Raw genomic sequence first — 15647 nt, forward strand, 5'->3', positions numbered from 1 at the left:
ATGTTGCTGAAACGGACGAGAACAAGATATACAGCCCATAACTCGAGGCAATTTATATGCCAGTGCAGCTGGGGTGATGTCCAGACCCCGAGGCTACAAGCCTGCCGTACGTGGCCCCCACCCTGTGTGAGAGGCATCTGTGCATACAATGTCATGCTTGGAGACCTGTCTAAGTGATATACCTGCCCTAAGAAACGATGGGTCTAATCACAGAGTGAAAGTAAGGCGGCATGCTGGTGTTATTGTTATGCTCTCCTCGGGACACGGTCATGAAGCCAACACTGAAGCATATGGAGCAGCCAGAGCGGTGTCACAGCTGCTGCTGCAGCTATATGCCCCAGGAGCCACTAAAATTGTTTCAGTGGGACTGCAAACTTGCCTTTGAATATGTTTAAGCAAAATCCATCATCAGTTCGACTGAGTCCAGTTCCATACTGAGAAATGAGATCCTCTGTGTAGGGCACAGTTTGCCTTTTCCCAGTTGACCTGAAGACCTAGATGAGCAAGGTGTTTGAGCACACAATCCGTGTGCTCGCAAAGCCGCTGACGATACTGTGCTATTATGAGCCAGTCTTTGAGATACACTAGAATGCACACAGCTCTCTCTCAGGGGTTTTAAAGCCCCCTCTGCTACATTTGTGAAGACACAGGGAGAGAGAGAAAGCCCAAATGATAAGACTTTGTACTGATATTCCCGCCCCTCAAACGCAAAGCGTAGAAACCACCTGTGTCGGGGGAGTATCGAGACATGAAAGTACGCAACCTTCAGGTAAATGGCTGTGAACCAATCGTGTGGACGAATGCATTGATATATGATTTGTGTACAAGCATTTTGAACGACAGCTCATAAAGTGCTCGATTCAGTGAATGCAGGTCCAGGATTGGTCGCAACCTGCCACTTTTCTTGGGTACCATGAAGTAAGGGCTGTAAAACATCTCATCTCGGCTGGAGGGATCGGCTTAATCGCGTCCTTCGCCAGTAGGACAGAAATATCTACACGGAGTACTTGCCACCATCCCAGGGTCGAGCATGGGCTCCGCAACCCTACCCGAATGAGGGAGCAGATCCTAGTCAGTGTCGAAAATGACTCCAATGCTACGACCGATACCGAATCCTCGGGAGGACCAACAGGTTCCCAGGGCATCATAGAACACGCACCCCCCATCTCCATTGGAAACCTCAGGCTCTGGACCAGAGTGCTACATGCCACTGGTTGAGCCAGCAGACTTTTCAGCACTGTTCTACCCAAGTAAACCCTCCGGAGCTTCACGGCCGCTTTCTTAGGGCTTGTAAGCAACAGGAGGGGGCCGCGGTCCACCAGGGACATGTTCTTCCATATGAACCATGCACCCTCACAAAACGGTTCCTCAAGGGACTCTAGACCCAGGCACGAGAGAGAATGATCGTGGCCGTCATGGGCATTCATTTAAAGGCTGCATCCAGAAGTCACACACGGATGGAATGCCATCTTTAAAAAGACGCACCTGACTGTGACACGAGAGAATGGCTGTCTTTATAAAGACGTGGGTTCAAACTCGTGCTGCTCTTTTAGGAAATCACTTTTTACATGTTGCGCTGAGCTGTTGAAGCACGCAGGGGAGAGGCAACACACACTCAACTCATAAGAAGTAAAATAAAGAGGTGGAATTTAAACTGCAAGTCCAACCAACTTCAGACACACAGAGGTTTCCAGAGCAGAAAGAGAGCTTCTCAGTTGCAGATATACTTGCCGGCTTTCGAACAGAAAAAAAGCTTTTTTGGTACTGCACCTGCCTCTCGTTAAATACTTGTGCAGTGGGGCGGCGCGGGCAGATGCAAATATGTCAATACTTTCGAAGCGCTTGGCACGAACCCATTGACAACTTGACAACTTGTCATTGACATCTTTGAGCATCCAATCCACTGCAGATCAACTTTGTCCACATGGGGGCAAAGGTAGCCTAGTGCAGGTAGCTTAGTGCAGGTCCACTCTCTGGAGCATGGTAAGCTGTGACTGGAAGATGCTAGTGGATGTTTGTTGGCGGCTTATTTTTACTACAGAGATTGCAATCACCACACTTAGGCCTGACATAGTTCTCTGGTCCCCCTCACTGAAGAAGGTCTTTATCATCAAACTTACTGTACCCTGGGAGGACTCCGTGGACGAGGCATACGAGAGAAAACAACTATGCTATGTTGAGCTATCGATGAAGCACAAGATCGTGGATGGAAAACTGAAGTCCATCCAGTGTAGGTGGGGTGCAGGGGGTTTGTGGCAGTGTCTACCTCCAGACTGCTTGGAGACCTGGGAATCAGAGGCCAGAGCCTGTGCAAGGCCATCAAAGCACTGTCAGAGGCAGCTGAGAGAAGCAGCCAGTGGCTGTGGATAAAGAGACAAGACTCTTGCTGAGCTCTGGCTTGATTGGGTGATTGCCGGGATACACTGCAAGGATTTGATCACCCTTGTAGGGCCTTCTTCAAATGAGGATGTCTAGTTATAATGGTTGAAACATCTAATTAAGCCTGATGTGTACCACTGATGATGTGTCCTTTGGATCACCCATCAAGGGAGGATGTCCATCTGAAAACTCCACGGTGATAACTACACTACCTAACTACACTACAAGTACATTCTCCTGGTACATGTGTGCACTTAAAGGATATATTACATCTCGTCCTGTGTTTCTTTTTTTTGTATAGAACTGTATAGAATTGTATAGAACTCTCTCTGTGGCATTTCTCTCTCAATTATCTTACATTAAGTGCAACATAGCAATATTACAGTATCTACTGTATCTATGTATTTAATTAAATGTATTTATTTATTTGTTTACACAGGGAAATGTTTAAATATCTATGCATGAATGAATTTATATAGCTCTCCAAAATATTTACTCTTATATTGCAAATATTGGCCTCGTACACTGCAGCTAAATTCGGTTGTCACTTCATCTTTAAATGCTTAATCTTGTTCTGTACGCACACACACTTCGGTGTAGCGAATATGTAAAATCCCATGATAAACCAAAAAAAAAACAAATGCTTTACCTCAAAAGACCGAAAAAATGGGACTGGCCTAAAAAGACGTGGACATGGCAACACTGAAAGACAGACCAAATATGACGATGATCTGATTAAATCTCTAGGAGGAGTTCGTTAAAGTACAAAGCCTGGAAATGGCAAAATTTGCACAGAAATCACAGAGAAAATTCAAAATGGCCGACTTCCTGTGGGGTTTAGAGCTTGGTTTTTTGTAGGTCTTGAGGTGATAGATGATCCTACCAAATTTCGTATCTGTACGTTTTTCGTAGCAGGAAAGCTATTCTCTTGAAATTTTGCAGGTGGCGCTATATAGTCATTTCTACGCCCACTTCTGACACCTATACCACATGTAAATTTTCATCACTTCTGACGCGTGTGCAAAGTTTCATGAGTTTTCGAGCATGTTTAGGCCCTCAAAAATGCGATTAATTTTGGAGAAGAAGAAGAAAAAGAAACTGAGGAAAAACATTAAAACATTTGCACCCACGTTGCAAATGGCCTGCTCCTCGGTGCTCGGGCTCTAAGAGGATATAAGATATCGGACTAATGGTTAAGCCTTCTTGGCCTAAATATAAATTGATTAAAAACAAGTCAGTGCATTTTATGATTCATCACGCATCTCTTTTAAAGCGCTGCTGTTGTGTAAAAGGGTTTGCTCTTTTTGTCCTAAGAGCTCTGCGGTTCATCAACACTGTCAAAAAAAAAGTTTCCTTTTCTGTCACTGTGGTATTACCCTTAAAGGTTCATTTTTGTACCTTTATGGGTTTACCACAAATTGAAAAGTACGTTTTTGGGTACAATATTATACCCTAGGTACAAAACAGTTAACAGTACCTTTACACAGGAACACAATAGATCCTTAAAGTAATGTACCCAAAAGGTACAACATTGTATTATATTTAGTGTACCTGTGTAAAGGTACACAGCAGAACCTTAGGGTACCACCCAAGCGACAGAAAAGGTACATTTTTGTACCTATATTCCTGACAATGCAGCTTTTGTTGCAAAGTTTATGGTAAAAAAGATACAGACAATCCCAATCTCATCAGCATCAATATCTTTAAAGAAGAGGTCTTTAACATTTTTTAGGCCAAGGACCCCTTAATGGATAAAGAGGAGTAGCAGGGACCCCCAGTACATGTATCTAATTAAAATTATGGATTTACATAATTTTTTTGGTTACAAAGATATTAGAATTGTGATTTTTTTGAATACACAAATACTTAACATACTACATAACATTTTAAATTTACTGACTATATTAAAATGAAGGTTCCCTTATTTTAATCAAGTCTTATATCATTTTAGTGAACCATCATTCCAATCATGTTTTTATCATTTCTATTATTAGACTTTTAATGGATTTTTGTTGCAAAAATGTAAACAGGTGTTTTTGTGTATTTAGTATATTGACCATCACCATGGTGTGAATAGCACAGAGAATAGCATAGTTCTGTGCTTGTGCATCTCTGTACAGGGTACATTTGATAAATGTAATGTTGGCAACATTATCTTAACAACCAGAAAATTGCATGAGCACAATCTCTTGTGAAGATTTATATGAATGACAAAAAGCACAGTAAATCAAACTCAATGATACAAAAAACTGTTTAACTACACAGATGCAGGCACTATGGTGAAAATGTCCACCAGACTGGATGCAGGACGAAATATTTTAAGAGTGATAATTTGTTTAAGTGCCTTTCTGAACCAGGGGTAAAAGAAAGCATAGACGAGGGGATTTACACTTGAGTTCATATACATAGTCCATGTTAGAAAACTGGCAGTGGCTTCAGGAATTACTGTATTTCCTGTGAGAGAAAAAATATAAACGGGTATATAGCAAAGCAGGTGAATTGCCACAATGATGCCTAATGTGAGAGCGGCTTTGTGCTCAGTTTTCCTTTTCATTGAACCTTCTGTTAGATGTTTTCCTCTCTTTACCAGAGAGTTTATAACTTTTACTTGCTGATGTACGACATAAAATATTTTCATATATAAAGTTATGATTGTAATACAAGGAAACAAGAAAGTAACAAAGAGATCTATTAGTCTCCAACCAAAACTAATAATAAAGGTACACTCTCCATAACACACACCTAAGCTTTTTAAAGTGTTAGGGTCAAAATATCCATTACTGACCACAAAGGAAGTGTTGTAAGCTGATGAGTAAAACCAGCTGAAAAAAATAGCCACTAAACTTTTAGTCAAGGTTATTTTCTGTGTGTAAAGTAAAGGGTAATTCACAGCAATTAAACGATCAAGAGCAATTAAAACTGAAGTAATAAGAGATACAGAGAGAAAAAGTCCAAGGAAAATTACAAACATTCCACAGAAAATTTCTCCAAAGTACCAGAACATCTCTATAATTTTGATAGCCTCTACAGGTATAGCAATAAATCCTATGTACAGGTCAGCCAAATCCAGAGAGAGAATGAGCTTGTTGGTTGGAGTGTGAAGCTTCTTGAAGTGAGAGATGGAGATGATCACCAGCAGATTCATAAACACAGTCCATACTGACAGCAATGAAAAAAACACATACATGATATTGTATTCATGTCTGGAGCGTTTTGTCTTGATGCATGATGAGTTAATGGCAGGAAAGCAGTATTGAGTCTCATGATCTTCTGTCTCATAGCCCATGAGTTAAGTCTCCTCCTGTTAAGAGTTTGATCTCCTTACTGTTCTCTAATTTATAGTATGTCTAGATCAGACTGACTCAACCTATTCACCACCCACTCGAATGCTGCATAATTACTTTTTTAAATTAAAATCTCAATTGAATACGTTCAAAGGTTTTGTTGTTGTTTTATTAAGTAGCTTAAAGTTATGCAAGTTTGGAAATATGATCTAATCAATACCTCTATATTTATTTTAGATCATTTCATTTACAATGAAATAAGAGATTAAGGCAATCTAAATTGTGGTGTATAGTATGTGGCTATAATATTAAATAGCATCAAATCTTGATTCTTTTCCTTTTCAGCCATTCTGTTGGAGATTTTTTGGTGTGTTTGGGGTCCTGTTGCATGAGCCTATTTTGTATAAGCTTTGTGTCAGACAGATGACCTCACATTTGACACATTGAGGATCTAGACTACTTCGGTATGGAGAGGAGTTTACAGTTGACTCAATGACTGTAAGCTGTCCAGGTTCTGTAGCTGCAAAACAAGTCCAAATTATTACGCCTCCACCACTGCGCTTGACAGTTGGTATGAGCCTTTGATGTGCAGCAACAATTGCTTCTCAAAAGATCCTTGCATTGTGTTAAATACACATTGAAAAAACTATACAAAAACCTAAAAATGAAACCGAAAAAAATAAAATAGATCAAACAGGCAGCTGTCATTTGATACCAAGATGTCAATACAGGCTTTGTCATTGACAAGTTTGAGCCTCTCTTTAGGAAATCACATGTGGTGTTTAGATTTGACAAACACAGTGACTTCATTATCTTTATCATAAGTTTCTTTACTATTACTAATGTTAGAAAACTTAACTACAAGGACCAATTACAATTGTTATGTTTGCCATGTTGAATGCATGTTTGCAGCAGAGGTCTGAACTATTTGTATCATTCATTACAAGTGTAAAATAAACACACAAAACACACTGATACAACAGCTTCACCTCACTGGTCTCAGTTGTATTTTACTTTGTTTTGATGATGTAATCTACCAAGTTATTTGTTCACTAAACTAATCCAAAGGCCATATGAAATGCCATTGATGTCTTAAAAGGTAAACTTTGCTGCAATGTTACTGCTGTATGCATATTTCACCACACAGTAACGTCTCGGTTCTGTATGTAACCCTTGTTCCCTGATGGAAGAGAACGGAAACATCACGTCGTGACCGACGAATTGGTAATCCCTACTAAAGCGCCACTGAAGCTGATCTTCTGTCTAGATCTGCAGAGGGGGAAATTGGGATTACTGCACAAGGGCAGTCACTACTTATTTCATTACAGGTTACAGTGAATACATCTGATGAAAGACTGGCAGCCTATGCTCCGCAACACTGGCCACAAGGTGGTGGAGGAGCCTCAACTTTTTGTAAAGTGTCAATGCACTCCATAAAGACTAAATGCACTCCATAATGGCACTACTGTGTATCAACAAAACGATGCTGCAAGCCGACACAAGGTTTTACCATTTAAGGAGAGAACACGAGAAGTAACCGGCTCAACACATACACTATAGAATCTAGTAAACGTGTTGGCCAGCAGCTCTGCAGGTGTCTGTCAGCAAGGAACCACAAGCTAATGCCCAAGATGATGCAACACTTCTCGTAGAGTGAGCTTTTAAATTAAATGGGCATGGGGTGCCCTGCAGTTGGTAAGCAAGGGCAATGGCATCCACCATCCAGTGGGACATCCTCTGCTTGGTGACAGCTTTTCCTTTCTGCTGAAAACTGTAACAGACAAAGAGCTGTTCTGAGGTCCTAAAGCTTTGCGTTCTGTTGATGGACAAAAGCAGTGCGCGTACGAGACATAACAAAGCCATTGCTGTGTCTGCCTCCTCCGACTGCAGCGCTTGCAGGCTCACCACCTGATCTCTGAAAGGAGTTGTGGGAACCTTGGGGCACGTAACTTGTTGTACACAAATGTAGACAATTACACTGCTTCATGTTCAAAGAAAAATATTTGGTTATTGTATTTGTTTTTTTTCTAACCCCAAAATGGCTGGTAGAAATCTGAAAAAAGATAAACCAAAGCTTGAGTCTTAGGAGGTTAATGTTATGCTAGAGACAGCAGGTCCAAACTGAAGGCACGAATCGCCAACCAAAAATGCATGGAGGCCCCCTACCCTCTTAACGGAGGCCAATCCAACCAGAATCAGAGTCTTTATTGTGAGAAACTTGATACTCACGGATGGCAGAGGCTCAAAGGGAGCCTCCTGTAAGGCTTTCAGCACCATGGACAGGTCCCATAGAGGAATAGAGGGGGGTTGCGAGGAATTAAACTGTCACGCACCCCTTAACTCTTTCACCGCCAGCGTTTTTAAAAAAAGTTGCCAGCCAGCGCCAGCATTTTTCATGATTTTCACAAAAGTTTAATGCCTTTCAGAAAATTTTCTTCTTCAAATATATAAACATACAATATACCAAATGAAAGAACAGACCCTCTGCTTTCAAACAAAACAAACCGTTTCATCCTACCTTGAGGAGTTCTTTTGTAATCAGCTTTTGAATATGGGTAGGTTTCTGCAAAAACACCACATTTTGAGCAAAAAGCAGAGATAATTCCATTTTTGTGACGGACTTTTCATAGAGATCCCATTCAGAGCGATCTTTAAAACAGACACGGACATGCAGCAGCATGCCATAGGGCAATACTTCCGGGTTTAAAAAGTTGCGGAAGGGCGCCACCTGGTGGATAATAGCGGTATTGCGGAAATACGGAAAATCTCGTCATTGGCGGGGAAGCGTTTTCTCTAAATTGACGAGATATCTCGTCAATGGCGGGGAAAGAGTTAAAAACCTAATAACCAGGTTGTGCAGACCCACTGATCTACCCTTTATCTGGGTATGGTAAGAGGATAATCCAGCAATGTCTACTTTAATGGTGGAGGGGGACAGACTACCATCAAAGCAATGCTGAACATAAGAAAGAACAACACATCTGGCATTCTCTGGATTTTTTCATTAAGAAGAACACCATTTGATGAGCAGGTTCCATTTCAGCGTATAAGTGTGTCTCATGGAGGCAAACAGATCGATCTGTGCCCTTCCAAAACGTCTCCAAATCAGCTGAACCAAGTGGGGGTGGAGTGCCAATGGCCAGGACGCGCTGCTTGTGAAAGCCCATCAACCTGTACATTGAACGATCCTGGAATGTGAATAGCACAAAGAGACCTCAGATTCCTCTTCCTCCATAGGAGGAGGTGACAGGCGAGATGCGAGAGGTGACAAGAGCATCACCTCTTGACTGTTGATATGCGCAACAGTCGCAGTATTGTCGGGGCAAACTAATACTTCCTTTCCTCTAAGCTCTTGAATGAGACAAACGAGTGCAAGATATACAGCCCACAACTTGAGACAGTTGATGCCATCCACAACCCTGGAACTGCAAGCCATTGTACATGGCCCCCCATCCCATGGCGGAGGCATTTGTGCACACTATGGCATGCCTGGAGACCTGTTTCAGGGGCACACCAGCATGGAAAAACAATGGGTCTGAGCACAGAGTGAAAGTGAGACGGCACCCAGGTGTAATGGTTACATGGTGCAGACCACTTTGCCACACCCTCCTCAGTACTTGGCCATGAAGCCAATGCTGAAGTGGTCTCATATGAAGCAGCCTGAACGGTGTCATGGCCGTTGCTGCCACTTTATGTCCCAGGAGGCTTTGAAATAATTTCAAGTCAGTATCGACTGTAAACGTGCTTTTGTTAAACGTGCCGTTAGATCGACCGAGTCCAGTTCCATACCAAGAAAAGCGATCCTCTGCACGGAACAGAGTTTTTTCTATTCTCAGACCCGAAGATCAAAACGAGCGAGATGCCTGGGCACTAAATCTCTGTGTTCACAAAGTGTTTGTCGAGAGTGAGCTATTATAAGACAGTCGTTATTATAAGACATTATAAGACACCGCTCTCTCTCAGGGATAGACACATGGAAAGAGAGACAGCCCTAATGATTAGACTTTGTACTGATATGTTTGCCCCTCGAACGCAAAGTGGAAAACCGCATGTGTCAAAGAAGAAGGGACCAGCTCTATTGTGTCATTCTCCAGTAGGATGATAAATTTGAATCTCATAGCCAAGGTGGATCATGCGTAAAAGCCAGGCTGGGAAGCAGTTGCCATGCTCCCAGGGACCAAGCGAAGGGCATTAACAGCACTACTTAACCGCGGAGGGGCAGTCGAGCGGAGCAGAGGTGATCGCCGGTGTGTGCACTGTGACTACACAAATAGAGACAGTGGCCCTCATTTATTAAAAGTGCGTATACCAAATTTCCAGCGTACACCTGGCGTACACCCAAAACCACGGTGACTTTGAGATTTATCAATATGGACGTTGGCGTACGGCACGCTCAAATCCTTTTTTTTTTGCAACATGAACTTCAATATTTAATTTGTGTGACTTTACCAAAGCATTTGATTTGTATGCATATGTATTCCTTAAGTTGCAAGCCGTTTCAGGGCAGAGCACGTGAGCGGATCGGAGCGTTGAGCGGTGCGGTAATACCATCGGAGCGCCTTTTCCCGAAAATTCCGCTTGTTGAACCCAGAACGCCCTTTGATAATTTGCTAGTTCGAGAATCTGTAAAAACGTCTAGCAATAAGTTATGGAATTCAAGCCTTATACATAAATGTAAAGTATAAATCAAAGTTAAGATTGGACAGGAAGAAAATATTTAAAGGGACTGCAGAGAGACTGTAAAAGTTAGCAAATATTCATCCTGGAATCTGAAGCGGCGCATTGCAAGAAAGCACAAGGATGTGCTACGAAAACATGGTAATAATGCATCAAAACGTAAGCTAGTTACATACCATTCGATGATAAATAAATACATATGAGGTAAGGTAAAATGCTTGTGTTGAATGAGCCATAAATCCGATCATGATGACATGCGGACAAAATCATGGCCACGAATTATCTTTTATGCTACATTATGGACACTTCTTTTTCTTATTTGGTCTAAAGTATGGCCATAAATATAAAATTCGTTCCCAATATTCAACAGTTTGTTCCTTGGGATTAATTATTATAATATTTCGTAATTACTATTACAATTATTATTACTTCAAATTATGAATTAGCCTAGTAAAACATGTGGAAGTCGTGGAAACAAATTGTTAATTTGAATTATATCCGGAGCTCCATATCAAACTGGATCTTAGCTAACAAACAACTGTATGTAAATACAGAAAAACACACTACAAAAGTTACTACATCATTTTAAAATATTATTTAAAAAAAACTTAACCGAACCATTAAGCAGACATATAATTTAGATGTAGGCAACAGTAAATAATAATAATAATAATAAATAATTATTCTTCTAAATATCAATTAAGCGTCATTAATAATAAAAATAATAATACAAATATTACAAAATGTCATGCAATTATTAATGTGTCTTTAATCCCACACTTTAAACTCCCAAATAAAACAATTTAGTTTTTTCCACTTCCCTGGTTTGTCTTCTTTGCCGTCTTCCATGTGTCATTGTCGTAAAATGAGGGCGTGGGGGAGGTGGAGACTTGAATTTATATGGGCGTGTTATTCTAATGACGATCGTTTTCGGCCGCGGCATTTATGAAGGGCAGATAATGCTTACACCTGAATTTCAGAGGTACGCACAGCTTCATAAATCAGGCGGTGAGAGGAGTGTAAGCAAAATCTTACGCCAACATATACGCCCGTTTCTACGCAAGAATGATAAATGAGGGCCATTGTGTGATGTAACACTCACTTGGCTCTGCTGATGAGTGGCAGGGCTGTCAGGATGCAGGGTATCCAAACTCACTGCGGCACCCGCTGGCAAAAGAGGAGGAGGGGTGGGTTTGTGGCCGCTTGCAGTTTCTGAGTTCCTTTGAAGTCCTGGAGAAGGAAGGGGAATGCGCTCTTTTGTGGGTTTGTGTGTGCCGACTGAAAAGCCGGTTTGAACAAAAACAAACAAAAACAACAGATTCTCCACCCAGCCCTCCAGCAGGGGAGGGAGTGGTGCATTCACCATCTCCCGAGGAGCGATCCCCTCTATCTCCAGATTGCCCATCTCAGGGCTGAGCGGGTTTGGTGGGTTGCTGACAACCAGTTCCTTTGCGCTGCCAAGATGTAGTGTGAGGTAGGGGAATGGGGACGGCCACAGCAGTACGCTCCCATCGAGGAGCAGACTGAGGTGCAGAGATAGTTGGACCCGGGGCAGCATCTTCTGTCGCGCCATGATCTGAGTGATAGCCTCAGTATGCTTTTAGGTGGCCGAGAACTGTTGGGCAAAGTTCTCTACTGACTCGCCTTAAGAGGCCGGCCTGGGAAACCGTAGCATTCAGAAGCCTGTTCTATCGACGTTCTTCCTTTTTGCCAGGCAAAATAAGAGATTGTGTTCCTGGACCACCATGATGGATATCGCATGAGCGATGGGCTGTGCAGTGACCTTGGTCACGCTGAGTGCCAGGTCAGAAGCTACACGGAGGTCTGAAAAGACAGCGTCATACCCTCCCTTGTGCAGCTCCCTCAGAGCCTTGGACTGATGGACCTGCAATAACGCTATAGTGTGAAGGGCGGAATCCACCTCCCCGCAAGCTCGATATGCAGATATACTGTTAACGCAAATGAGTGCTTACAGGCCCGTGAGAGAATAGTTGGTCTGTCCTTCCAGGAGGCAGTGGTGCACTCCAGTCCAACCGCCGCCTGAGAGAGCATGGCCGCCATCTCCAGCCCGAAGGTGAGAGCGGATCTGAATCGGCCTCAGAAACAGACGCCCCCCTCCGATGCAGTAGAATACAAGCCCACCGTCTCCATCAGAACCTCTGCTGTGGCTGTGGGTCGGGGTGCTGAGAGTCGGAGGATGACCTGCCAACTGGTTGAGCACTGTGATGCGGAGATCATCCTTGCAGAGATTTGCAGATGTAGCCTTGGCAGAGCGCTGCAATGGACAGGGGGTGACGTTCCTGGAAGTACGACCCCTGTCTCCATAGATCCACAAGGTCCATATTATCGCAGTAAGAACATGAGCCCTCCATGAACATTCCCTCTTCGTGCTGAATGCCCAAGCACAAGAGAATTAGGACCCATATTTTTGCCGCATCCTGAATGGCATCTTTAAAAATACGCCGCAGAGGAAATCACAGAGGAACCATCGTTTGTTTGCATGTGTTGTCAGATCATGCACATAAAAAACAACGAACTGGTAAATACCATGATAAAACAAAATAAGTCTAAATGCTTTATCTCAATGACCAAAAAATTAGGACTGGCACCTTCTCACTTAAATTAATAACATCAAAAAGTCGATCAGTTCATGAGCCAAGGCCAAAAAAGGTATAAAAGACGTGGACATGGCAACATTGCAAGACAGTGCTGAGAGAAGGAGCCTCACAAATGTGTACAACACACAACGCCAAGACGGAGGTTTATTAAAATTGCAAAACATAATTTTATAATATTATTTTGTTAATAGCTGTGAATGGTAGCCATGTAAGACTGCAGATCATTGCTATGGTTACCTCTATGTCAATCATCACATTATAGGGATTCACTCCAGTATTTAAATTTGATTGTCAGTCTCGAAACTTTGAAAGTGTACGGGTCCATATACATTATAAGGTTTGGTTAAGGTTAAAAGTTTGTGTCTCATCTGCCATCTTTCTTTGGTGAGTTGAGAGCTTCATCTAAATTTGAAGCTGTGTTTTTTTTCTGAGCATTAAAAGGACAGCACACAGATTAAAAGTATTTGTTGGTTTAAATGTCACCATAAGCATCCTATGAACACCAATGAAAGCGATGACATGTTAAATATTAAGAGGATAGAGGATTTTTTTTTACTTATTTAAAGAAGTAGTTAATAAAACAGGACAAATTCATGAACCATGAGTCCTGGTTTGCTACTCACGATTACTTAATGGGTTTCATGTAGTTTTTAAAAGTATGATCAATAACATACACAGCAGAAAAGTAAACATGTGTATTTGTGTATTGGCCATCACCATGGTGTGAATGTGCTGTTCTGTGCTTGTGCATCTCTGTAGGGTACTTTAGATTACTCCAATGAGGGCAACATAATCTTAACAACCAGAAAATTGCATAAGCACAATTACTTATGAAGATTTACGAATGACAAAAAGCACAGTAAATTAAACTTAGTGATACACAGAACTGTTTAACTACACAGATGGATGCACTATGGTGAAAATGTCCACCAGAGTGGATGCAGGGCGAAATATTTTAAGAGTGATGATTTGTTTAAGTGCCTTTCTGAACCAGGGGTAAAAGAAAGCATAGACGAGGGGATTTACACTTGAGTTCATATACATAGTCCATATTATAAAACTGGCAGCGTTTTCAGGAATTACTGTATTTCCTGTGTTAAAAAATATATAAAAGGGTATATAGCAAAGCAGATGAATTGCCACAATGATACCTAATGTTAAAGCAGCTTTGTGCTCAGTTTTCCTTTTCACTGAACCTTCTGTTAGATCGTTTCCTCTCTTCACCAGAGAGTTTATCATTTTAACTTGCTGATGTACAACATAAAATATTTTCATATATAAAGTTATGATTGTGATACAAGGAAACAAGAAATTAGCAAAGAGATCTATCAATCTCCAACCAAAATTAATAATAAAGGTACACTCTCCATAACACACACCTAATCTTTTAAAACTGTCAGGGTCAAAACATCCATTACTGACTACAATGGCAGACATATAAGCAGATGAGCAAAACCAGCTGAGGAAAATTCCCACTAAACTTTTAGTCATAGTTATTTTCTGTGTGTACAGTAAAGGGTAAATCACAGCAATGAAACGATCAAGAGCAATTAAAACTAAATTACTCAGAGATGTATTGAGGACCAATATCAAGATTAATATAAACAGTCTACAGATAGTGTTTCCAAAGTACCAACATGTTTCAGTAAACCTAATCGCCTCCAAGGGCATGACAATAAGTCCTATGAGCAGGTCGGCCACAGCCAGAGAGAGAATGAGCATGTTGGTTGGAGTGTGAAGCTTCTTGAAGTGATAGATGGAGATGATCACCAGCAGATTCATAAACACAGTCCATAATGACAGCAATGAAATAAACACATACATGATATTGTATTCATGTGTGGAGCGTTTTGTCTTGATGCATGATGAGTTAATGTCAGGAAAGCAGTATTGAGTCTCATGGTCTTCGGTCTCATAGGCCATGAGTAAAATCTCCTCTTGATAGGAGTTTGATCTAATCTCCTTACTGTTCTGTCCTTTATATTATGTCTAGACCAGACTGACCAACCCATTTACCACCCACTCTGATGCTGCATAATGACTTATTTTCTTTTAAGCACCAGTTATCGGGCTAATGCTTAAAGGGGACATTCCACAATATTTTTAAGATGTAAAATAAATATTTGGGGTCCCTAGAGTACATATGTGAAGTTTTAGCTCAAATACCATATAGATCATTAATTGTAACATTTCAAAATAGGAACTTTATGGGTGTGAGCAAAAATACAGAGATTTTGTGTGTATCCCTTTAAATCCAAATGAGCTGGTGCTTGCTAGCCTGGTCCAACCAGACTCTTGTACATTCATTTCATTTGTACAGAGAGTCTGGCCATGCTCCATTGCAAAGCATTACTTCCATTAAGGAGGGTCCTCTGTTGAAGTTTAAAACTATTGGATCTGCCCAGAGTCACTCAGGATCTGCCATAGGCGATCGCTAACGTTTGGTACAAAGTAACGCTTTACTGTAATTCCACTACTTCTAGCAGTAACGAGCATGTAACAAAGTATTTTTTTAAATCAAGTAACGCAATTACAATTACTGAAATTTAAATGAGTTCGTTACTCGCGTTACTCTGTTTTGTAAAAAATAGACAAGACATATCTGACGTCGCAGGACCGTGGTTGGCGGCGCAATGAATCATTACACTTCATCATAACTAACAGTGCATATAGAATGAAAGTGAAAAAT

General features: G+C 41.4%; 2 protein-coding genes across 2 annotated transcripts; both read right to left on the reverse strand.

Annotated features, from left to right (window-relative positions):
* Positions 1 to 4636: 4636 nt before the first annotated feature.
* LOC129446268 (trace amine-associated receptor 13c-like) lies at positions 4637 to 6159 on the reverse strand. Its single transcript, XM_055207220.2, has one exon. It carries the CDS (start codon positions 5663 to 5665, stop codon positions 4637 to 4639), a length of 1029 nt encoding a protein of 342 aa, XP_055063195.2. The 5' UTR covers positions 5666 to 6159.
* Positions 6160 to 13852: 7693 nt separating this feature from the next.
* Positions 13853 to 14881, reverse strand: LOC129446267 (trace amine-associated receptor 13c-like). The gene has a single exon (XM_073873716.1). It carries the CDS (start codon positions 14879 to 14881, stop codon positions 13853 to 13855), a length of 1029 nt encoding a protein of 342 aa, XP_073729817.1.
* Between the last annotated feature and the right edge of the window lie 766 nt (positions 14882 to 15647).

The sequence above is a fragment of the Misgurnus anguillicaudatus genome, chromosome 12 (genome assembly GCF_027580225.2).
Source record: "Misgurnus anguillicaudatus chromosome 12, ASM2758022v2, whole genome shotgun sequence".
NCBI classification, from domain to species: Eukaryota; Metazoa; Chordata; class Actinopteri; order Cypriniformes; family Cobitidae; genus Misgurnus; species Misgurnus anguillicaudatus.